Source organism: Anguilla rostrata, chromosome 15 (genome assembly GCF_018555375.3).
Source record: "Anguilla rostrata isolate EN2019 chromosome 15, ASM1855537v3, whole genome shotgun sequence".
NCBI classification, from domain to species: domain Eukaryota; kingdom Metazoa; phylum Chordata; class Actinopteri; order Anguilliformes; family Anguillidae; genus Anguilla; species Anguilla rostrata.
The window spans coordinates 20949672-20973796 of NC_057947.1; the positions used below are offsets into that span (position 1 = coordinate 20949672).

The 24125-nt window shown below is 45.0% G+C and overlaps 1 protein-coding gene and 1 long non-coding RNA gene across 6 annotated transcripts in view; one reads left to right on the forward strand and one right to left on the reverse strand.

The window, feature by feature from the left end:
- The window catches only part of LOC135240391 (nck-associated protein 5-like), a 186524-nt gene that overhangs the window by 90869 nt on the left and 71530 nt on the right, over positions 1-24125 (forward strand). For all 5 annotated transcript variants that reach the window (XR_010325670.1, XM_064309802.1, XM_064309801.1 and 2 more), the window contains one exon: positions 10628-10761. Coding sequence is in view for 4 of the 5 variants with exons in the window: in XM_064309802.1 (XP_064165872.1) it covers positions 10628-10761 (134 nt within the window). In the remaining variant the exon portion in view is untranslated. The remainder of the gene's footprint in view (positions 1-10627; positions 10762-24125) is intronic.
- LOC135241081 (uncharacterized) lies at positions 1166-3648 on the reverse strand. Its single transcript, XR_010325883.1, has 2 exons — positions 1597-3648; positions 1166-1324 (listed from the first exon to the last, which is right to left on the reverse strand). It is a non-coding gene; the product is annotated as an uncharacterized LOC135241081 (long non-coding RNA).

Genomic DNA, 24125 nt, shown 5'->3' on the forward strand with positions numbered 1-24125 from the left:
GGAGCGCGTGACTCCTTCATGCAGGACCCCCGGGGGTACCCGGAGCCCAGGTTTCAGACTGCAGCTGTGATCAGTTTGATCCTTCACTTTGATATAGAATGTGTTACAAAGTGGCCCCTGGCAATGAATTGGTTGGGAGTCACTTCTTAAATGCATTTTATGTCTAGGGTTTTCTGTGATGCCTTGAGGTTTATGCTTTGGTATGGATCTTGCTGAGGGTTTGATGAGCTGTTCCTGCCACTAGATGGCAGTGTTGGATCTGTGTGTAAATTCTTCCTCTGCAAAAGCCTCCTGGCTGCTGGAGGCCATCTCTAAATGCATTAACTATGGATGTGCTAATATATTTATTACACGCTGCAGAATTATGTAGATATAAAATTATGCACCAACGTTTGTCTGAGATTTTTCAGCAAGTACCTTAAATGCAATAACTGTTCTCAAAGTAGGATAATGTGCAAGTCATTCTACAGATACTACTAACAATGGTATTACTTTGATGAATACTGCTTCTATTACTGTTACTTCCACACACAAAATTACTGTTCTTACCCATGCTATTATTACTAGCAAAAATAAAAGTTAGTAATGTCATTACATGCGAGGCTGAGACCTTAAATTGTATTCTTCATTTATTGTTTAAATGTTGACCTTTAAAAGCTCACTCACATGTTCTCCATTTATACTTGAGGATGTTAAGTGAAGAAGTTCCTGCTTGCATGTCATTTTCAGCCACTTTAACTGTAGTTTTATATGAGAAAGATAGAGAGAGGTTCTTTCTTCAACAGAGATAGCAGATCATGAGAGAAAGTGGGACAGAGGGGCATACTGATATAGAGATTGATAGAAAGATGGCAAAAGAGAAGGAGAGAGAGAGGGAAAGAGACTGAATATGCATCTGTGGAATTTCCATAGCCATTTTGTCATTGGTAGCTGAACATACTCTCACCTTGACCTATGTCTCAATGTCCTGGTAAACTTCTGAACACTTTCTCTCAATGACACCTTTTAAAGGCAACAGAACAGTCAAGGAATCGACACATTGTTTTTGGTGTTTTTATTAGTATTATTATCATTATTATTATACCCGTATCCAATGTTCCCTCTAATTTTTCATGTATCTGGGCATACACACAAGCTCCCTGAGCAAACTGAGGACTACTGTGAGCAACATTAGATATGCACGCTTTATTTTTAAATAAGTAATTTGGTCCACTTAAAAAAAGACAAAAATCTGAAAAATGGGATGTGTAGATGTTATACAGTATGTGAGAGTCCTGCTTTGGCCATGGGAAGAGTCCTGCTTTGCCTGGCTGAGGGTCCTGTTCTGGAAGATATGAGACATATACACCTTTCAGACATAACATTTTGCTTACATTAAAACATTCACATTTTGCACAATGACTTGTGCTGTAGCTTGTGATACAGTGCAATTTCCTGTAACACTTTGTCTGTAAAATATCTAATTACACAGTTTTTCTTGGCATTTCTACTACCCATAAATGATCTAATAGTAACAACATTTAATGATTAATATCCATAAAGACAAAATCTTAATAACCGTCACTAGAATATGCACAAATCTGACTTAAATTTTACCTTATTTTTCACGTCTGTCCTTCTCACTTCTCCAATGGTTGTACACTTTGTCCAGGTTGATGGCTTCGTCTGCTTCTTGCTTTGACTTTATGCGCATCAGCTGGTCCAAATGTGTCACTTCAAGACGATTTCTGGATTTTGTTTTGATATGATTCATTAAACTAAATCCTCTTTCACAGTCGGCACTGGAAGCTTGAAATGTAGCACAAATATCCACAAGCTGTGAGATCTCCTTTAGCTCCTCACATCTAAGTGTTGCAGCAACCATATCTGAGAATGTGCTGATTGACCTCTGTTTAAGTTTTTGCTTCATTATGTACTTGAATTCAGCATACTGACTGTTAATGGTCTCCATAGACTGTGGTGGGTGGTGGAGAATGGCCTCATACTTCTTTGCCAGTGTGGCAATGTCTGCTGATCCATAGTCAAAACTGATGTCTGAGCTCAATGTTTCAATGTCAAATGCAGACCACTCCTTTAATTCATCCTCTGGAAAACGAGCATCCATGTGATCACACAGCTTACTAATAAAAAGAGTAATCTCACCAGTATTTCTGCCATCAGCTGATGAGGTCCCCATTGCCTCTTTGACACGGTCGCTCCACTGTACATCCTTCTCTTTCAAGTATTGGGAACGCAACTTCTCAATTTTTGCTCTAGCAAAGCAGTGTCCTTCCATCACAGTCAGGTTGCGTCTTTGTAAAGTGAGGCAGAGTTGTGCTAGCTCACCCAAAACATCTCCCAGAGCAGTGATAGTAACCTTGAATTTTGAATCACTCAGCTTTTTGTAGCAGTACTTTGCCACTGGATCTCTGTTATCGGTGAATTCTCTTTTACAGAATTCTGTAAGCACAGTGTAGTTCCTCAGAACAGCATTGACAGCTTGGTGCCGCGACAGCCATCGCACTTCGTTCAGAGGCCTGAATGACAGTGCATCTTCATCAAGAATCTTTGCCAGGTCCTCCATTTTGCCCCTCTTCACAGCGGACCGAGAGAAAGTGGAATAGACAGTTCTAAGAAGAGCTTCAACATCTCGCATCGAAGGCACATTTTTCCAGGCATCATCAATGCCCAAGTCCTCTCTGTGGGCCACACAATGTTGTTCAGTTAGGTGTGGTATTTGGCGCTTTAACAAAGCTGCAACTCCGTTGTGTTTTCCTAGCATTACTGAGGCACCATCGGAGGTCAGCATCACCATTTTCTGCATGTCCAGTCCATGTTTGGAGTAAAACTGAGTTATTCCTTGCACAATATCCTGAGCAGTGCATGCTGTCAGCTGGATGATGCCACCAAACACAGTTTTGTAGTTAACATCATTTTCCTCCCTGTATTTAATATATATGACTAGCATTTTGTGTACTGATATGTCTGTGCTCTCATCTACTATCAGGGTATGCCAGGGTGCATTTTTAATACTGCACATAGTCTCATTCTGCACTATCTCATTGATTGAGTTCACAAATTCAAAGGCATAGTTTTTGCTTCGCCAGCTTTCTGGTATACTCACATACTTTGCCATGTGATCGTGGATTTGTTGAACTGACAGAATTGATGCATTCATTTTGATGGCAAGTAAAATATTGTCAATGAGAACTTTAACTTGTTCAGGGTCCGATTTTGTTTTGTGTGACAGCTCGTTCCTTTTCTCTCGCTCTTTTGCGCTCTCCCGCAATAATGTACCAATCCCCTGTCCCATCTTGAGTCTTCGTACAGTTTCGACAGCTTTTAAATGACTTTTATGCTGAACGTGACGCTTGAGATAGTCCAGCTTCCATTCAGTCCACATTTTTCCCTCTGAAAACTCACTTGCTACTTTGGCATCGCTGCATGTTTTGCAGAGTAGACCTTTCTCACTTGAAAAAGAAAAAATCTCACCCAATTTCACCGCTTTTTCTTCAATTTGCACATACTCCGACAGCCATTCCATCTTAAAAGAACTGCATTTCTTTTTTACTGTGGCTTGCTGAGTGGATGTGTCGCTGCCTGTTCGTTTCGCCATGATGCGGGGTTTGTATTAGCATCTATTAACCTGCTAGCTAACCTGCACGGCGCATATAGACGGTTTCATCAGTGGCACGCGCGTTGCCAAGGTTGTGCGCTTGGCCCTAAGTTAACTTCCGGTCTGTGTTTGTTTATTATTGGGTTTGTGTTTACTGGCTAATATGGCACCGATTACAAATGGAGTGAAAGTTAAACTGATGAACAGACTGATGTTGGGCTCAGGTTGTTGTGCTGTGGGGTGCAACCTGACCTCAGGAACAAACTATATTTCGAAAATTAGTAAAAATACATAATTTAACTTTGTAACCTCACTAGGAAATTGTGAAACGAATTGATGAATCCCTGCGATTATCATAGCTGGTGCTTGCCCGTTGTTACTTCGTATTTTAGAGAAATAACTGGACATGGGGTGGTCGATACACGTCCCCTTAGCAACCAAATGCTAGCGCTGGACCACGTCTGACTTATTTGCTGGCACACAAAAAAACGTGAAAGTACTGAAAAAATAACCACAGGAGGATAACAAGGATATTTTTCCTACATAACTAGGTACAGGTTGTTACCGATATTTCGCCTATTTCATATATAGTTGCGAATCAGTTTACGCTTTCCTGTCTGTCGAACGAAGGTGGTCGAATAGGTGCTCTCACTCTAGCACTTTGTTTCAGGTAACAAACTCATAATAAGCGATAACTAAGCTGACCAGTAACACGCCTGAAATAGTTATGAATTAGCTAACTAAATTGATTGTAGCTTAATTAATTCATTCTAGTTAGCTAGCCAACTAGCTAGCTAGCTAAACGTAGCTACCATTTTATAAATTATGCACAGTAACGTTAGCTCAATGCTAGTAGTTCATACGCTTTAGCTACGTTTTTTACTAACGTTATGATACCTGTTTCCAATGACTTGACAGCGTTACATTGCCTGATCATTTTTGTTGTGGTAACCTAGCAAGATGACCCAAACTATAAGAGCCACGATGTTTTCCCATAAAACATCTAGGTTAAATAAATAACCTACAGTAATTGCATTGGCTACACATGCTGCCCACTAGCCCCAGTTTGTGCTTCTAATCATCGTTTTTAAGCAACATCATAGAAAGAGTGCACTTTTTATACAGGAATGAATGTGCATGTAACCCAGAACAGTTATGGATTATGTAAGGAATGTATGATGCTCAGCAAGGTGCAATACTGTGAACAGTTATCTGTCACTTGATTTTCTGGTAATGTAACATTGTCGCATTTCAGTTTGGCCAAGTAACGGTTCTTTTCTTCGACTGGTAACCCCAAATAATACGGACTAGACATAGTTTTAACTAGCTAGCTAACGTAATTTACTTGTTATTTACTTTGCTTGTTATCAGAAATAGTCTGGAGGGACTCTGTTGTTATTGATTGTTTGCGGAAGTCTGCCGGAAGTCAAGTTAGGGCCAGAACAACGCACATGCGCAGTAACGTTTGTTTATGTTGTTACCGTTGAAACCGTCTATAGGCAGGGCCCAGACGCAAGCACCGCCAATGCCATGATTGGCTTCGTACCGTAAGTGAACCGTATCGTATCATTGGCTGGACACCTGTCACTCACTGAGTGAGAAACAAAAAAACAATATTATTGGGCGAATTAATTAGATTAGATTAGGTCTAATATTAGATATGAATTAATACGTTATGTTGATGTTGTTTATGCGCTGGATAGATTTTCTTGTGCGCTGAGAATGTGCGGGCAGTGCGCGATTGCGCACGCGCGCAGCTTAGAGGGAACATTGCCCGTATCACAGCAAGAAGAGCAGTAACCTGGCTACAGAACAAATTACAACTGATTGGTGTAATGCTAAAAAATTCTGCTGTGATGGTGCCCAACAAATACCCTGAAGAATAATGTATAGCACTGCATTTGCTACTACTGCTAATATATGACCATTGCTGCTGCTATTATTATTATTATTATTTCTGGGAAAAAATGTCTTGGTTAAGATAAAACCTTGTCATTCTTGAGTCTGTCTCCACACAGAGCTGTGTTACTCCCTGCAGCCATTGCTGTGGCTGGTGGAGGTAGGCGTGTGTGTGGAGTGGGCGTTCAGAGAAGTGCGGGCATGAGCAGTGGGTTGGGTTCACTGCCTCTGTGCACCTGAGCTAGACGCCTGCGGCTACTTGTCTGAAGCGCACAGCATGCAGGAATAAATATACAGTACGAGGCCCACGAGCACCCTGTGAGATTTACAGATTTATAGATTGTAAAGTAAGTGTTAATATGTAAATCACGCCTCAAAAAACAATTTCCCACAAACTAATTCTTATGTGTTTCGGCAGCATTATGCTGAGAGGCGCGTTTCCTGTTGTGTCTCAGGCAAGGCCGTGGTTCTGTGAACTTCTGGCTCTGTACTGAAATGCACATGGATTTTTTTAACTTCAGGCTGGCTTTACTCAGGTGAGAGTATGCTTCATGAAAGCAGAGATGTGTATTACGTTGCCGCCGTTTCAGTGACATCAAATTAGCATAGCTTGTTTGATAAATTACAGTCATGAGTAGTTAACACAATACTCAATCCAGTAGCTGGTGAATAATTCATAATTAAGGGTGCATCGGTGAGAATGCTGAAGGCAGCTTAATTGTTCTGCAGTCTGTCATTGGGGAACTTGTCACATAGACCGGTGTTTTTGAATAAAGGAAACTCCTTCATCTTATCTCCGATTGATAAAATATACAGAATTCACAGTGGATGATATCTGTGTATCATACGTTGCAGGTTTCTCCTGCTCAGCTTTTGTTAATTGTGCAAGGTACCACAAAGCCTCTGTTGTATAGGCATGTGTTGCAAGTTGTATAGCAGTATTGAGCAGTTACACGGCAACCGAACAGCTATCGTGCTGCTGCTTCTGCTGCTGTTGCTGCAGCACAAATGCGTTCGCACTATAAGATCTGGTTTCCAGCTTTACTGTTAAGTTCCCCGTGCCTTATCATATCCCCTGAGATAGCATCAACACCACCTGCCTTGCATTCTGTGTCCAGTAGGTGCTAACTTAATATCAATGACCAGTGTCTGCAAACGGGAGGTTTCTCCGACTCCAGCTCCCGTGTCCCGTTTTAACAAGTTTTTTTTTTTTTTTTTGCTCTTGTTTGTTTACTTTCAAGCAGATAGTCCATCCAGTTCCCAGCTTCCCTCCATCCATCATTCTCAGGAGCAGCGTGGTGTGGGCCAAGCGGCAGAGATAACCGGTGAAATATAGGTTCATTAGTGAAAACCTGAAACGGCTCCAGCCCCGCCCTCACGCCGCGCGTGTCCCAAAACTACGCGCTCTCCAGCTGCTGGGCTTAAAAAGGTTCCTCTGTGATCAGTTTGCGATGAGCCAAACGGGCGCTGAGATTTCCCGCTCTTTTCAACGTTGCGGTTTGTATTGGGATGTATGTCCAACCGCCAGAGTAGCTTCAAATGCCTGGCAGCACAGGTTGCTTGTGCTGATATTCTGGAGCACTGCCCGCATTTCCTCCTGCTGGTGACTGTGGCGAATTGGTCTTAAACTTGCTCACTTAAAATCACTTTTAGGAATTGTGGGCGAGTAATGTTTCTCCCAAATACGATGCAAAATTGTGAAATTAATAAAAACAAACTATACTGTAAATAATAATTACATAATATTTAATTAATATAAAAATGAAATGTCTTACAAAATATATCAGTTATGTATTAGTTGTGCTTTGATCTCTGTGGCAGCAGACTGGTTTCCCGCACATTCTTTTTGGCCCCTCTCAGTTTGAAGCAACTGCTGTGCCATCTGCACCAATGCAAGGAGTATTAAGCTAATGGCTTCTGCACTATGTGAGCCAGAGACCATTTTACGCCATACTGGCACCACTGTACTACAGGACAATTGGCACTGATGGGAAGTGAGCCGTATCTCTGACTGACGACAGCTGGTAGGCTGTTGACTCCTGGGGCAATGCAGGAACTAATGGAGCAGGAGCCCGATGAGGCATGGCTGACCTAGACCTACCCCGTTCCTGGTAGGGTGAGGGCCACCGTGTTTCTCCAACTCAGACTCTGGGCTGCATGTTGAAGGCATGTTGTTTCTCAGCACTCTTACAGCATGCCTGTGTATTTTTTGTTATACAAAAATGTTCATGTTGGTTTGTTGGCTTCACGGTATAAAGGGCACTGAGATCTCAACAATAAATGGGAAATGGGTTTATGGGGCACATTCACTCTGAAGTGATCTGGTCAGTGTTGGAATGACGGGCTGTCAAAATGATCGACGTGATAACAGTCCTGGTAATGGGATGTCTGCAGGAAGAATGAATAGCTGTGATTGACATGCTCCTGTGAGCGTGTATGTGGGGCAGTGGGGGAGGGGGGGTTGGGCTCTAAGGCTTTAGAGGAGAATTTGATATAATTGTCTGAGTTTAAAAGGAAACCAATATTGAAGTTCAGGGAGAATGGAGTGAGTCCATTTTTTAGCTGAAAGTTTGCTGTCCAATTTAATTTGTTGCAGTTATATTTTTTTATTATATACATAGTATGTTTAGTGGTATTAGTTGTGGTATCTATTATTATTATTATTATTATTATCACCACTGCTACTACTAAAAACAGTATGTGTCATTGCCCTACAATAGCTGTGAAGTGAGCAGTACTGCACCTCATAGTAGTGTATGAATGGCACTTTTCTCAGGGTGATTCTTACTCCCTTCTTTCCCGTAGAACAGGTTGCGTAATGAGCTCGCACATGCAGGTGTGAAGCTGAGCTGAAGCTTGTGAAGCCGAGTTCGTGCGCGCTCAGACTCGTATTCCAGCCCGTCCACGCAATGTGAAGGGCAGCGATTAAAAACAAAAGGCCCTTGTGTGTGGCGTGCTGGAATCTGCCCTGTTAAACGCACGCGGAGTTCAGGGACAGCCCGTGCGTCTTTAAGCAAAGGGCATCTTTACACGGAACCAGCAACGCGGCACGCTTTGAGCTCTTCACCCTAGTTTACATATTATAATTACAAAGGGCTAATTACCGATTAGCACATTTCCCCTGTGTGCGGGATGGCTGTTTAAATTATTCTGAGGTTTCTTTTGCATATTTCATTATGGAGGGAGGCAACCTGTTTCAGAGCGCAGCATCTTTTCCCGTATTTCACATGAAGAAAAAAGGAAAATTGGCTGCAAACAGACAAGGTTCACATTCATTGTCCAGTTATTTCATTCCAAAATATGGATCATTTTAACAAGCATGAGAAGGTTATTTTTCTCTTTATCTGCATGACTCATACGAGATGTTAATTGTTACCCCAAAATGAGAAAGCATAATTGAAAGAGGCAATTAAAAAACAAGAATGAGTTCGACAACTTGTCTCCATTCTGCTAGACTCTCATTTCAAGATCCTTTGAAGCTACTGTATACAGTACAAAACCTGCAATAAAGTACAACATTATATATAAATATAAATAATATTTAAATATATGAGACTTTAAAAAAGCATCCTTCATAGGTTGTGATGCACTGTGGAGGATTCTTGAATTTCTTAATATATAAAAATCCTTTGAATTGGAATGTATTTCATTATTTTTTTCACCTTTTTCACCTTGAAGTTCTTTTTCCAGTGTGAAATTGGCAATATTGCAGCACAGATTTAAAAGCAAGTTACATCTCAGGTCCACGTAACAAATGGAGGTAGAAAGCACAAACTTATAAATACAGTACCGAAGCACAGTTTAAAAAGGGTGTATCATCATGGGTTAGAAACAAGAACTCATATCTTATAGCAAGTTTTGATAAAATGATGTATTTCTTACATTTATTTCATAGTGAGTAGGCCTGTTTGAGTGGTGGCCCACAGAAAATGCACTTGTTCTGGAAACCACTGCTGGGGTTTGTCAGTCTCCACTAGAGATCCACAGGATCCTGGTCTTTATTCCATCTCAGCACCTGTTTGTAAGATCCAATGGAAACTTGAGTCACCAGTTTTTCAATGAGTCAATCAACCACTTGTTAAGTGGTGTGCTAGCCCCCCCACCTTTCTGGACTGTGGGTCTCTGGGTACAGGTGTTCTTTTTGATGTAGTCTGTGCCGTTGAAATTTCAGATTTACTTCAGACAGCCCCTTCACACAGTGCTAGGAGCAGGTTCAGCTGGAAATCATTTCTGATTGGCTGCGGGAGGAAGAGAGAAGTCCAGTTAAAAAGCACAGAAGTAGTCAAATTAGCCAGGGTTCAGGAAGTCACACTGTTCTTCCTGGGCTATTTTCTGAAAGAAACTGACTTCTCCTTGGCAACCGGGAAGGTTACCATGGTTTTTGAAAGTGATCCGTGACCCGATATTTTCATTTTCGTCAAACAACTTTCTCGAGGCTTTTTTAAGTCTAGCTTCTGTTGCATTTATTACACTATGAAGTTTGAACCCCCCCTTGTGAACCCCCCCTTGTGAGTGCTTTTGGTGATGTTACTGGTACTTTTTAAAATGTGCATCTTATTGGCCTCTGTGGTGATGCCTGTTGTGGCGTGAAAATGTGTCCCTTACGGTTAAAAAAGTGGGTCATTTTGTGTGCCAAAAATGCCACCACAACCCCCCCCCCCCTACACGGAATAGGAAGGCTTACCGATGAGGTCACTTCTCTAGTGGACCATGAGCAGGACAGAGGAGGGCAGAGAAGTGACCTTTAAACCAATAATTATCCTGAACCGGTTTTTGATTGTGATTAATGAGCTTCTAAATTTAAATTAGGATTGGCCATCAGCAGACCGTTCCTTTCTGCTGATGCTATAATGTTATGCTGCCCTTTGCAATTAAAATCATTTTGATTGAAATTATTTTAATTATGGCAAAGACAATGGGGCTACTTTAAATGCCTTTAATTGTAATAAGAGGCAGGCAATCAAACAGGTGAAAAACTGGTTCCAGGCGATTAAATAAAGATCACCAAGACTATGACACATCTGTAATGCCAGTCTCTTTCCCCTGTGTTTTTTACGTCTGTAACACTGCTGTAACGCCCTCTGTTTTAAGGCCGTAGCAGCCCTGTAACGCCCCCTCCCCGTGTCTCCGCAGCGAGAGAAGCTGATGCAGGAGCTGGAGGAAGAGCGGGGACTGAGACTGCAGAGCGAGAGGCGTCTGCGGGAGGTGGCGGAGGAGTCGGAGCTGGGCCGGGCGCAGATGCTGTCCTTACAGCAGCACTTCTCCAGGTAACCCACAGTTAAAGGAGTCCTACCCACCCTGACCTGATTAATGGCAGCCAAGAAGCTGTACAAGTGGACAATGTGTAAAAATGTTAACCTATCTGGACAAGCGAGTCTGCTGGGTAGATATACGCAAGTCATTACTGCATCACATATCATCCCCTGATCTCAATGGCCCAGTGCTTTATGCTGGCTTGTATTATTACTGTCCTTTACTGTCTCAGTCTTATGGCACAGCATATACTAATGCAGACACGTATGAACCACGATTGTCAAACTGCAGTACTGGGCACTGCCAAGGTTGATTTAATGTGTTGAAGACTGAATGTGTCCTTCCCACTTACTGCTCGGCAATCTAGATGTGATTACACGGATCTGCTTTGTTCTGGTTGGAAACCAGTAAGGGAATATGCTGCCGACTGTTTGCTTCATGGCACGTTGACTTGACGTGACGTCGTTCAGATCTGGCAACAGTCCTATCCAATAAGCTGCTGGCACCACGATGTCGTAAAACCGGGAGAAAGCGTCGAAGGTTTGTGGACGCAGTCCTCCAGCCACAGAGGATAGAAACCGTGGCAAACGGAAACGAGCGCCCGCCTGGGAGAGAAGTCTCAGGCAGAGGTGTCATTCACGCGCAGATGGCGTGGGGATTTCTGGGTACGCCGGGCCCACTGCCTGCGCATGCACAGAGGGCTCACTGATCCCACCGCTTTATCCGACAGGGGAACGGTTTATCTTGCGTACGGTGGCCCGGCGTGTCCAATCTGGTGGGGACTCCGCCCCCCAGCCGGCCGGCTTGCTTCGTGGCGATGTGCGGTCTGGCACTTCCAAGTTGCAAAGCTTTTTAAAATGAAGCCGCTCAGCCCGCTTACTTTGGAGCAGAGCTATTGCATGGGGTTCTCAGGCTTTTATGTCAATGGATCTCTCGGCACCTTCCGTAATGTCCCTCCGTAAATAAGACTGTCATTTCATTTCCCTCTTGGGCCTCTTTCATGGGGAAAGCAGGCATGTCATCGGCCTGCTGGTGAGAAGGTGTGTCACTGCTGAGAGTGACTTTGCAAGGTGTAGCTTACTGTTTACTCTTCACCTGTGACTCTGACGTGTGTAAATCTGGTTTAGTATCTCTGGGTTCAGCTGTAAGGACATTAACTGAAGATGTGTTGTATTAAAGATGTTTCTTTTTTGTTCTTGTACATTACTCTGCCTTTCTGTGCTCATTGTGGGATATGTAAGCTGTCCCCTACTGCTTCCTGGCTTTTTTGCATACTGTAAGTAATGCGTGTCTGTTGCCGCTGCGCATTGTAATACACTCTGTGTTAAATGACTTAGCGGTACATTTCCCTTTATTGTCATTTCATTGCGCCGCCCGTATCGCTGCTTCCAGAACGTTCCGTGATCGGCCAGCCTTCGACAGGACACACTTCATTTTCCTGTGTTCATTGCATAGCTCTACCTTTTCACCTCTCCTCCCTCTGTATTTTGCGCAAGACACGCATGTGATTCTCAAGTAATGGCCTTGTCAGCTTACCGACGGCTAAAGACGAGTCCTGCTTTGAGAGTCAAATTCTGGCCATACGTGTTCAGCCGGGTGTGACATTAAGTGGAGAGATTCCCTTGTTCGGCTTGAGAGCGAGTTCATCGTCGATTCAAATTGGATCCATAATTAGATTGCAATTTAAGACCCCTTTGTGAGTAGCACTTACGGAAGTTTTTTCTTTTTTAAAAAAGGACACTTATATTGCTAATTCTTCAAAAACCAGCTTTAAGACTGCTCTTGAAAGAAGCTCATAAAATCAAATACAGTAGCAACAACTGATTGCAGTGGCTTGCGGTCTAGGTATGTGTGCATTTCTACCAAAAACACTATAATAAACTACAAAACACACACTACAGACTCCCTGGAAGTGCCATCCCCTAACTCTTCCCTAGATTGTGTCATTTTAATTAAATGTTGTATTTTCCATTTCATATTCCATATCCCACACCTGGATTTAGTCTAACAAGAATTACACTTGGGCCCCCTTAACAAATTAACCAAGTGTTACATTTTTGCAGCATGCATTATTTTTAATGAAACTTAGAGTTGAACAGACAGCGTACTCCCAAACCAAAGGGAAGATGTAGCTATAAATTCATCACTTCTGCTTTGCGTGACTAAAGCTGGTTCCAGTCTGCCCGACTCCCATTAGCAGCTGTACATTCAACACAAGCACAGTGCACATGTGCAAGCATTCAGCAAAACGTCAACACCGTCAAACCGAACTTCTACAACAAACCGGGCAATAAACTTCTTCACTGTGGGGAGGGGGCGTGCCTCTTGGACGCAATGACACTGCAGCTTGTTCCTCAAAAACCAGGAAAGGTGCATGTGGGATATGTGTGTGTGACCCTAATCCCAGTTACAGTCATTTTCTGCCTTAGTCCTGCCCTGGTCTCAAGAGGTTTAGCACAAGGGGAAACTGCATTCAGTCAACATTAGTGCGTAACTTTGACTTGCATGTAAACACAACTTTTTATGTTCAATTTGGTGTTCACTCAACTCTGTAAACTGGGCCTGTGAATAAAAGTCTTGGAAAATGTTTCCCTCGAGAAAGACTGGCGCAATAGTCCTCAGAAGATGTTGTCATCTCTGTTTCTTATGATTTCTTACCAGAATCTACTCCATTGAGAATGGCTTTATGTGAAAATGCAGAGACTTCACAAGACAGCCAAGTACACAAACAAAATCAAACAACGGATAAAATATTGGTTAAAAACATGATGTTTTTAGTGAGAAACATATTCTCTCTTAGATCGAAATGAAAGTGCCATTTGCTGTCATAACAGAAGGGGTCATGTGAGTTTAGTAATACCTATAGTGCTATCCCAGTCTGATTACAAGTTTCTAAGAGCTGTCACCCAATCTGCTGCTTTGAAACTCAGATTTGGTGCAAGTTTAGAACAGTAAGCATTGAACATTGTTCATTGGATTGTTTTAAATGGTAATGATGTAAATAGAATTTCCATCCCTGGACTTGAAATAGCCAAATGAAAATGAATAGTTATGCTAAAAAAAGAAGAAAGAAGAAAAAACTTTGAAAACTTTTTTGAAATAAAAAAAAACCGATAATGCAATCGGAGGCAAACTTTACGGCAATATTCCGCAGCAACTTCAAAAACCAAATAATTCAACAGGACGACATCTATCACCCCTCTCTCATTCAGAGAGGTTTCTCTCCGGAGGGCGCTCTGATTAATGCTGGGAAAAAGTGGAACCAAAGATGCGTGATGGGATTTGATGGAAACACGGCGATATGCTCGACGCATTGAGATGCCGGGCATTTTGCTTTCAGTTCCTGGTGATCAGGCCACCGGGTTCACAGGCCTTTTCTGAAAAAGGTCCCTTTTATAGAGCGAGGAAACTTTTGTGGGAAAGATATGAGGTGTAACCAATCTGGATCAAAGGGACTTTTACGGGCGCCCTCTCTGCACCCGCGCGCCCCTCTCTCGCCGTGCTCGTCCCACCATTGTGTGCGCGGTGGCTGCGGGCTCTGCGTTCAGCCTCACCACGGACGACCTTTGTCCTTCTTTATCAGTTAAAAACATTTTAAGTTTAGTTTCCTCTTTTTTTAGCACAGCGACATTTTCAGTCCATTTCACCGCCGACAAGCTGAGATTTTGGGTGAGCATCAAAAGAAGTGCAGAAAGGGTGATGCTGAGTGGCTCGTCCTGCTAATGCGTGGGCTTTGATGCATCCTGACCTCACTGGCAGGCTCGCTGCGCTAAGCTGTGACTGGTGGTGTGATTGCAAGCAGTAGGAGCTGGGTTGTCCCTGTCACTGGTCGCTGGCTATATTGCAGTCGTGAGTGTGAATGGATACAGAGAGGGATCACCTGGCAACATGTGGCCAATAGGAATGAAGCAAGCCTCAAACCTGTTGGCTGTCAATATGCTCGCACTGATTGCGCTCCCCTAACTGTTGCTCGAGTGAGATGCTAATGATCCTCCGCGTTAACAAAATTAACGGTATTGCCGTGGCGACAAGCCCATTGAGAGGTGGCCCATGCCATCGGTCTGAATAACTGCAGTAGAAGAGGGGTATAAAATGCGTGTGTGATTACTGTTCGCAGTTAGCACACTTGACAGATGCTTGTTTCTAGCTCTCCCCCCACATGCACACGCATCCGGACAGACCGACTGGCTCGCCAGAGAAGGCTTTGACCCGACCAGTCCGCAGAGAGATGACGGGGGGGCGACTGGCACGCGCAGAAGCTCTATTAAGATTGGGAGGGGCCGTAGGGAGAGGAGTGGTCCTGCCAGAAAGCCCTCGGCTGAAACGAAACGTTAGCATGTGGAGAGGAAGGGGGGGGGGGGTGCCCACAGCAGGAGAGCCCTTGCCCGATGTTCATTAATCTTGCTAAGTACGCTACGCATGATGCTTAGCGCCGGCTCCACTCGGTTTATCGCTCAGCTTCATCACCTAGTGCTGTTGTTCCGGCCCATTCCACAGTGACCACAAGGATACTTTTTGCATTTTGCTGGCGTTTCCAACCCAACTGCTTTTTTGTTTTGCATGTCGATGCAGTTATTTAGTTGAAGGATTTTGCTTGACTGAGCAGGAACAGCTGTTCGAGATTAGCATTTGTGATTCTGCAGAGCCATTTAAATTACTGGCCCTTTGTATACACTGACTACAGTAACTACGGCTCCCATTGGTCTAACCCTGATTAACCAAACACAAACTCTCATATGTCTTGATGTATTTCAGTGGTTAGGTCATAGTTGTCACTTCAAAGTGCGTAACTTCATGTGTGTATTGAAAAATGAGTACTGTAGAAAAGTAGAGTAAAATAAAGCTGTGATTTAAGTGTGATCGTCGCATTTGCACTTGTGTGTTTGCCCTAATAGAAGTTGGAATGCTATAGTGTGTGTGAAAGTGTCCCTGCATGTGTGTGTGCGTACCTGTGTGTGTTTAATAATATCCTAATTATCACAGGAGCAGAGGTGAACATCTGGCCAATCAGTGTAATTACAAGCTCCAGGTGCTAGTGTGCAACATCATCGCCATGGTGACAGCTCAGTCATCTCATGGGGCCCACAACTGGTGGCTCTGGCACTGCCGCCTCCACCCCCTTTCCTAAGACGCTAAAATCCAGGAAAGTGTTTGATTGGACAAACCGAGAGTTTATGATCAGCCATATAAGCGCGGTCCACTGGTTGACTGGTTGCTTTGTCTTGTCAGGCTCATTTCTTATACACTCTCTGAAATGGAAAAGCGCATACATGCACTTATTTCTCTCAGATATGCACCTTTTAATCATGTACCTTTTATCAGTACAAACACAGTCACACACACATGCACACATACACACGCATGCGCGCACACACACGCGCGCACACACACGCACACACTTCCTGAGTAGACTAACTGGCGCGGTGATTTAGTGAGAAGGCTGGAAACCCTGCTCATTGACTTCTCAGATGGTGAGGGCAGCTTCATCAAAGCAGTGAGTAAGTGACATGTTTAAGCTCTGTGAGTAACCATGTCCCTCCAGAGACTGAGGCAGATGAATCTCAGCTGAGTGGCAGCTAACGTTTCAAAATGGCCCACGGGCTCATTGCTGTTTCAGAGAATATACTGTGTCTCATTAGACAAAACAACAGCTATTTTAATTATGCCACACTGCTTGCAGTAAGCAGTAGGGACTCTTAGTAGCACGCGTATATTTTCTTTAGTAACCCTCTTTAACAGTGAAAGCGTGATAGTTAACTGCGTGTCCTCGTGGTCGCAGGCGTTTAACAAGTCTCTTATGTGTTCTTATGTGCAATTTGGTCAGGACCATGAAACTGTAAGACTGTAATATGTGCCAGAGTGCCACCCTTTACTGCTGAGTCATCATATTTCCTGACACAACAACAGCGTCTCTGTCGTAGGACACAGACTGACTCCAGGGTGCAGATTCATCTCAGATCTGAGTGTGTGTGCATGTATCCGTGTGTGTGTGTGCATGTGTCTGTGTGAGAGACAGTGTGTGTATGTGCTGATATGAGAGTGTGTTTTTTCATTGTCCCTTGCATGCTTACCACACACACATACACAGAAACTCTTTCAACATTTCCCTCTCCCCATCCCTCCCCTGTGCCAAGCGCCAAGCCAGTTGAAAGGGAGGAGCCGAAACCCTTTTCAACCCCTCCGACCCCCAAGGTCATGTGACCTGTGTATGGCTCAGGGCAGCCCTGGAAACTCCACAGTGTCTGTCAGTAAACTCTGGGATTACTGCAAGTCTCTGACCCCTGAGAGAGAGCGAATGAGAGAGAGAGAATGAAAGTGGTAGAAAGTGAGAGAAAGTGGGAGAAAGAGAAGAGACAGTGAAATGGGGTAAGGAAAAGGGACGAGAAAAAGAAAGAGAGAGCAAAAGAGAGTGAGAGAGAGGGGAGAGGTAGAGACTTGCTCTGTAATGGGCCTGTATTTAATTAGGGGAAGTGTTTGGTCCAGGTGGCTGGTTTGAACTGCGGTGGCCGTGCGTGTTTGAAGCACCATGGGGCAGCTGTGTGCGAGATCCCCACAGCCAGTCAGCCTCAGAGCAGGGCCCAACTAGCACCTGGGTCCCAGCCTACAGATCCAGTGCGCTGGACAAGATATGCAGGGGATGCCCTGATACAGGTGGAAGATGAGAGAAGCAGTAAGCAGGTACTGAACCCTCCGATCGTCCTCCCGTTCCCTCTTTCTTTCTCTCGCTCTCCATCCATCTCTTCATGGGGTCTACTCCCCTCTGCTTCCACCAGCGTAAATGACTGTGGAGAGAGAGTAGCACTCAGGCCTGGTTGCCTTTTCACCGAAGTCATTTTGCATTGCTGTGTGTATGTGTGTGTGCATGTGTGTGTGCATGTGTGTGTGCGCGAGTGTACATGTGCGTGTGCTTGTACATGTATCTGTGAGAGAGGGAGAGAAATCGCAGTGTGCTCCAAGAAATATTGCTGTTCCAGACATTGCAAGCTGTACCCTTGAACAAGGTACTTAACCTGAAGTTCTTCAGTAAATGTCCAGCTGGATGAATGCATTGCATGTAAAGTGTAAGCGGTGTTAGTCCTTCTGGATAAGAGCATCTGATAAATGCCAGGATGTAAATGTATGTGTTATTTATAAGGACACCGAGTGATGCAGATTCAGGCTCTCACTGATCTCCTGGTACTCTGCCAGACAGGTCTGGTCAGGCAGAATTTACCGGTGATTTCCGAGCGCATGCGCTAGCATTCGATAACGGACTCAGTTCCTCAGTACTGGCCCGTGACGCGCGGCTGAGGCGGTGGCTCCTGCTAACGGACTGGATAAATGCATTTGACCTTTGCCAGGTCAGGCTCTTTCTGGGGACCAGAGCCTTCTCGCACATCGAAATCCCCCCTCCTCCTGTTGCACCAAACTGTTTAATTGGAATGATTTAAAGAGCTTCCTGGCGCAGCAGCTGTGGAGTTAATTGAGGTTAATTTAGGCTGGCTGGGGAAAGAGTGTATTACTCCCCACTGTTACATCTATGTGTCTTAAAAAAGTGCTTAGTTTAAAATCCTTTTGAAGCCGTCCCACTGGTATAGTCATCAAACAGAGTGACTAGACAGTTAAATAAATAACATAAAGCTACAGTTCCTATATTTTAGATCCTGGCTATACATTTATAATGGCTGACTAATATTTTGCAGGGCTGCAGTATATTCAAACAAATTGATTGATGGCTGTTATCGGCACGTGCATTTCGGTTCTGAGGCCTATTTTTAAATAATATGTAAATATGCTTTGCCCTTCGGACCCAAATGTAGTGTTATTTTTCCTAGCTGAAGCCAATATCTTTACAGTTCTGTTACTATGTTGAGTGAGTCTGGTGATAAGTGAATGCTTTCTTTGATCTAACACTACAGCATTAGGGTGAAGTGTGTTACTGTTTGACTGAAGAGTCTTAGTTTGAAATTAGTTATTTTTCTTTTCATCATCTCAAGATCCTGATCCTGCTTTACTGGATTCCATATTTTCACATATATTGACATAGAGTCTGATGCACTTCCTCATGGCATTTACCCTGTGCATCAGCAAATAATTGCTTCACTGTGAGAAAGGTCTATTAGTGTCCCTTTTCCACAGAAAATGATGGGTAGCTCTGTTTCCAGTAGATGGGTGCGTTTCGTTTTCAGGTGAACGCTCACTGCTTTGTGACAATGTCATTGTGTGACACTGGGAGGGTGTGGTGGTCACCCTCACGGGACTGACCCTGACCAGGCACGGTCCATTTACGGTCATTATCTGCAGATGCATAATAGTTCTGCTCAAGCCCAGGGCTTTCAAACTGCTAATCCGAGGCAGTTTTTTTAGGCGCTGATCTAGTGTAAACCCTGAAGGCACAGATCCAGTTCAGATGCGCACACTTTGGGTTTATAAAGGGACCCTAAAGGGGCCTGTGAGTCTGAAGGCGTAAAGTGGGCGTGACACCCACCTTGACCCTAACATTTCCCTAGTTGTCTCTCCTGTTACCAAGTGCATCAAATTCCTCAGTCTTTCAGGGAAATCCAGCCTTTAATTGGGAAGCACAAAGGGGGAAAGAAAGCATCTGTGTCAAGGGTAACCGTGTTCTCCTTTTTAGCCAATTCCTGCCTGTGGATAAGTGTACTCGTGGGCCCACAGCGACTGCTGAAGACGTGCCGGGTGGTAGTGCATTAAGGAAACTGTAGCGGTAATTAAAAGCCTGGGGGGGGGGGGGTCACTCGACCGCAGACCGCTGCATTGTGGCCTGGGGCTGTGAAGCGGCTTCCGTCCTGGATTAAACAGCCTTGTTATAGTCCTTTATGTGTGCTGTAAAAGGGGTCAGATTATTGCCTTTCTGTGAAAGTAGGCCAGTCATTCACACATCATAGAGGCTAGCCTGGCTCTGCAAAAGGCTGTCATTGACAGGAGCCACACGCAGCAGAATGTTCTGGACTAGCGGCCGGGGAGCCGGCCGGATGAGGATAGTGAATAGTTTTGCTTTGAACTGCTGGGAAAACAAGACACACACACACACACACATACATACATGCACCCATGCACACACACACACATACATGCACCCATGCATACACACACACACATGCACACATATCCTGACACTCAGATGCTCACATTTAAAAACCACAGCTGGACACAAGTATTTTAGTCTGTCTGCCCCTCTGCCTGCATATAGGCTTGTCTGTGGGAACCTGTGTCTATAAAAGGCTGATTCATGGCTTTAATCATGCGTTGTTCAGATAGTCTGCAGCTTGTCACACGTGAAGTCTGGAGAACGTGCATTTTTCCACCTCGAGAGACTGGAGTAACGCCTCGGGCTGGCGGGGACCGCCCTCCCCCCTTCAGGGACCCGTCACCACAGCAGAGCCGGGGGCTCCGCAGGTTCGATGTGCCCGTCGAGGCGGCCAGGCGCAGGTTTGGCGCTTAGATCTGGCTCGGCAGATAACCGGATCTGACGGTCTGTACCGCGTCTGACGGGGACCGGAATGGAAGTTCGCGAGGGAAAGATGAATCTGCAGCGAGCCCTTGCTCACAGCACAGGTTGTCCAGGATATGGGTGACCAGGTGACCAGAATGGGACGCCACCACTATTACCCATGAGCTCACTGGCTGAGGTGATGCCTCACATACTGAATGCACACACTCTTCTGGGTCACAGAACAGCATCTGATCCAGACATTAATATGGTTCCTGTCCTCTTAAGTCTTTTGTGAAAGCATGCTGGGCAACATTTGTATCCCACATGTTTTATAATCCATTTTTGTCCCTTCATTGGCAGTAGCAGAATTAATTTGCAATCGCACTCACATTTGTATTCATTGGAAGTAACCTGCAGATTTATAATTGTGGCATCGCTTTTAAAAATGAAAGGGGGGAACCAGTGGTGTGTGAGAGGAAGGTCCCCCATCCCACGTCCCACATGGTCCATTTTTCACCATCTATTTCCCACGCGTGTCTCCTGAAGGGGAGATCAAAGTTCAACCAGAAAAGCTATTAGAGACCCACTTAAAAAGCCTGATGATAGCAGAGCACTAACAAGCGAGGCGGTCCGCCCTGGGGTTTTATGGCACTTTCAGAAGGCGACGCGACTTGAAACGGGCCGGGATGTGTATCCTGCGGCAGGACCAGAGCGCTCGGGAGCGCGTAACCCGGGAGACTCACGTCATTGGCAGTGGAACGGGAGCCGTCGTTCACAATGGCACATTTAGGGGGAAAAAAACTTTTAAGAGGATTAAGAGCTTAGTGTACTCAAGCTATTGGTCGCATGGGCAATTGTGCGCTCTTACAGTGGAAAGAGAGAGGGAGGAAAAGAGCATGAGGGCAGGGAATAATGAAGCTCTGAGTCGCTGAAGTGTATTTAGGATCCGGGGCAAAAAATAAGTCAATAATATTTATCCTGTCAACTGACGGTCACGCGTGGGGGTCCGGGTGACCCCAATCCCAGGACACAAGCGACCCTCTGTTCCAGCTCTGATGCCTGCTCCCCCCCCCCTCCCCACCCCCCCTTCTTGGGTTTTAAATTCTGACGGTGTGCCGTGTGAGTGATAGGCTCCTGGGAGAGCCGAGCTCGTGGGGCTGACAGGAATGTGGGCGTAGCCGCGCCGGCTGAAGCGCTGCCTGCGCTGTTGCCAGGCGATGGCCAGGTCGGTCATCACCAGCAGTGCAGCTGACCCGCTTTTCAGACGGAAATATCGGCCCTCTGTCCGTGATCTGCAAGCACACAGGATGACCACGTTCAGACCGTGCATCCGGTCGTCCTTACCGCTCCAGTCACGTGTCCTTTGCTGGATGAGCCAAGGTAGGCAGGCAAGACCCTTCATGTTCGGATAGTGAAAGGTGCTAAAACAGCTTTGTGACGCGTACATGGACCGGAAATTCTATTGCACACCATTCTATTGAGTCAATAACCATTCGTTACAATGACAGCAGAGTCCATACAGTGACCTTGAGTGGATCAGGGAGGGGGGCATCTTCTAATCTTCCCTGGTTGGGAGTCGTATTGCGCCAGAATCAAACACATCGTCCATGATGGCGGAAGTAAGTCTAAAGTGTGATCTGGCAGCCAGCATGGTCTACATGCAGGGGCAAGCACAATCTGATTACATAGGAAGGGCGTTGTAGATTTGTGAAAGCTGCTTTGATTTCTCCCTGGTTCCAGCTAGCGTCTGCGTGCGCGCTTGCTGTGGGAACACGCTGCCTGCCATTCAGCTCACTTGATTACAGGCAGCGCGTGTATCCCCCGGGTCCCCCGGGCTGAGCCTTCTCCAGGCCCCGTTTACGGCACCGCACATGACTGCTCGCGCAAGAGCCTCTGCACCCGTGAGCGAAAGCGCAGATTTATCACGAGATTTCATGTGCAGCTTTTTTTTCTTTCAGCCATAAATCAGGCAAACCATCTCCTCCGTGGTTACAGTTAATAACACCCAGTTACATTACACAAAATATGTGTCATCATTCATATCAAACTGAAAACAGTTTTCACATTGATAAGATGGATGACATTAGTGCACCTCTTACTGACTGGGTAAAATATCATAGCAGTGATTTTATTTACTAATTTTTTGTTTTTAATTTTAAGGGTACATGCAGTACATGGTATCCCTGTGTAATGCCTGGCATGTAATAATAAATGGTAAAATGGTAAATGGACTGCATTTATATAGCCATGGGCTTGCCCTGGAACCTGCGAGCAGGAAGAGTCAGTGCTGGGTTTGGTGATGGGTGGGGGGGTGTGGTTGAGGAACGCCTGTCCTGGTGTCTCTTAGCCTGGGCTCCTCATCTGACTGCCTGGCTTAGCATGGGACATCTGGGTAAGGCTGGGGCAAATATCGCTAGGTGGCAGTTTATGTGCATACCGCAGTGATCTAGCTTAGTGGTGGTTTACAGTATGTCCATACCATCGGTTTAGAAGTGCTAGAGTGTTTGTTGGATAGTGAAAAAATTCATGAAAATAAAAAAAATCTCAGGCTGTCTTCACCAGTGTTGCAAACCAGCGATTTAAACAAGAGGCCTTGTGAACGTAAGGAAAAGATGGCATTTGCAAGTTCTTCTTCTAAAAAAAAGCTTCAGTAAAAAAATCATGTTGCAGGGCTGGCCGGGTGTGCTTATGTTGAACTGATTCATTAGCAGATTTTTTACAGGTCTGTCATTAATCCACATTGTGGGCAGACAGGGCTGGTTCGTGTCTGTCAGCATGCAGTAAGATTTCAGTTCAGGTCTGGTGCTGAATGTGTCGGTGGCTTTAATGACAGGACGCGTCAGGTCTGTGGGTCTGAAAAGCCCACCGCCACTTCAAAGGCAGCGGCATGAGTAATGACCCGAGGTCCACCCAGGCCCCGCCCCGCCCCGCCCTCTTACAGCCGGACCCGTCAAAGGCACCTTTTAAAACGCTCAACAACGGAAGGCCCCGCCTCCCCCACCGCCCCGACATCAAAGCGCAGGGGAGCGTGTCTGAGCGCTCGGCAGGCGAGGGGTTAATTCCGCCCGAGTGCGTCTGGCGCTCCTACCTGAGGCTGAAATTGATCGGTGACATAATTACATTTCCTGTCTGCTCCCAGACGCTGTTAAAATTCAAAGTGTGCCGGGTGGCGGTGCAGGGGAGCCTCATCTAGGGTTTCTCTGCAGACTGCCGTTTAGGCTAATCAGGACTTTCAAAGCGAGGCGTGTACATTTTCACTGCATGTTTTCATTTATTTGGGGAAAGGGTTCAGTGTTTTGTAAATACGAGACCCACCTCTAAGCTGTCTTAACTCTTAAGTCGTTTGGCCTGCTCCCGTTTTCCTGTAATTACAGCTCTGCCTTTAGCCACTGGTATGGAACACATTTGTTAAGTGAGCAGAATAGATTAATCAGACAATGGCACCATTGAGTGCGCTTACATAGCCCTGAATGCAGCCCCAGCGCTCAGTGGGATGTACAGTGAGAATCACGGTTTTGTTTCATAGTGAAATCAGACAGGCTGGTGAACAAATCAAAGCGCTTTATCGCCTGCATTGTCTGATTAAAAGCAACTAATGTTATTAATGCTTGCACAGTCACTATCATATCTGCATGGACATGGTGCAGTGGAGTACATATTCTGTGTTCAAGCTTCACAATAATTTGATTCTGCATTTGATTGGATATCTGGGAGAAAATGTGAAATAGCATTACACACAAAAAATAACTTCTCTTCCCCTCAGTAATTGCTCTGGTAAACAGCTTCAGAAATTTGTTAGAATTTAGGATCACTGCACCATCAAAATGCGATTATTTGGGGGTAATTATCCGTGGCATTCCTATTTGCAGCGTTCCACCACATAAATCACGGTTGAGAATGCGATGGGAATTAATTGAAAACTCGGGCCCTTTTAAAGACGCCGCT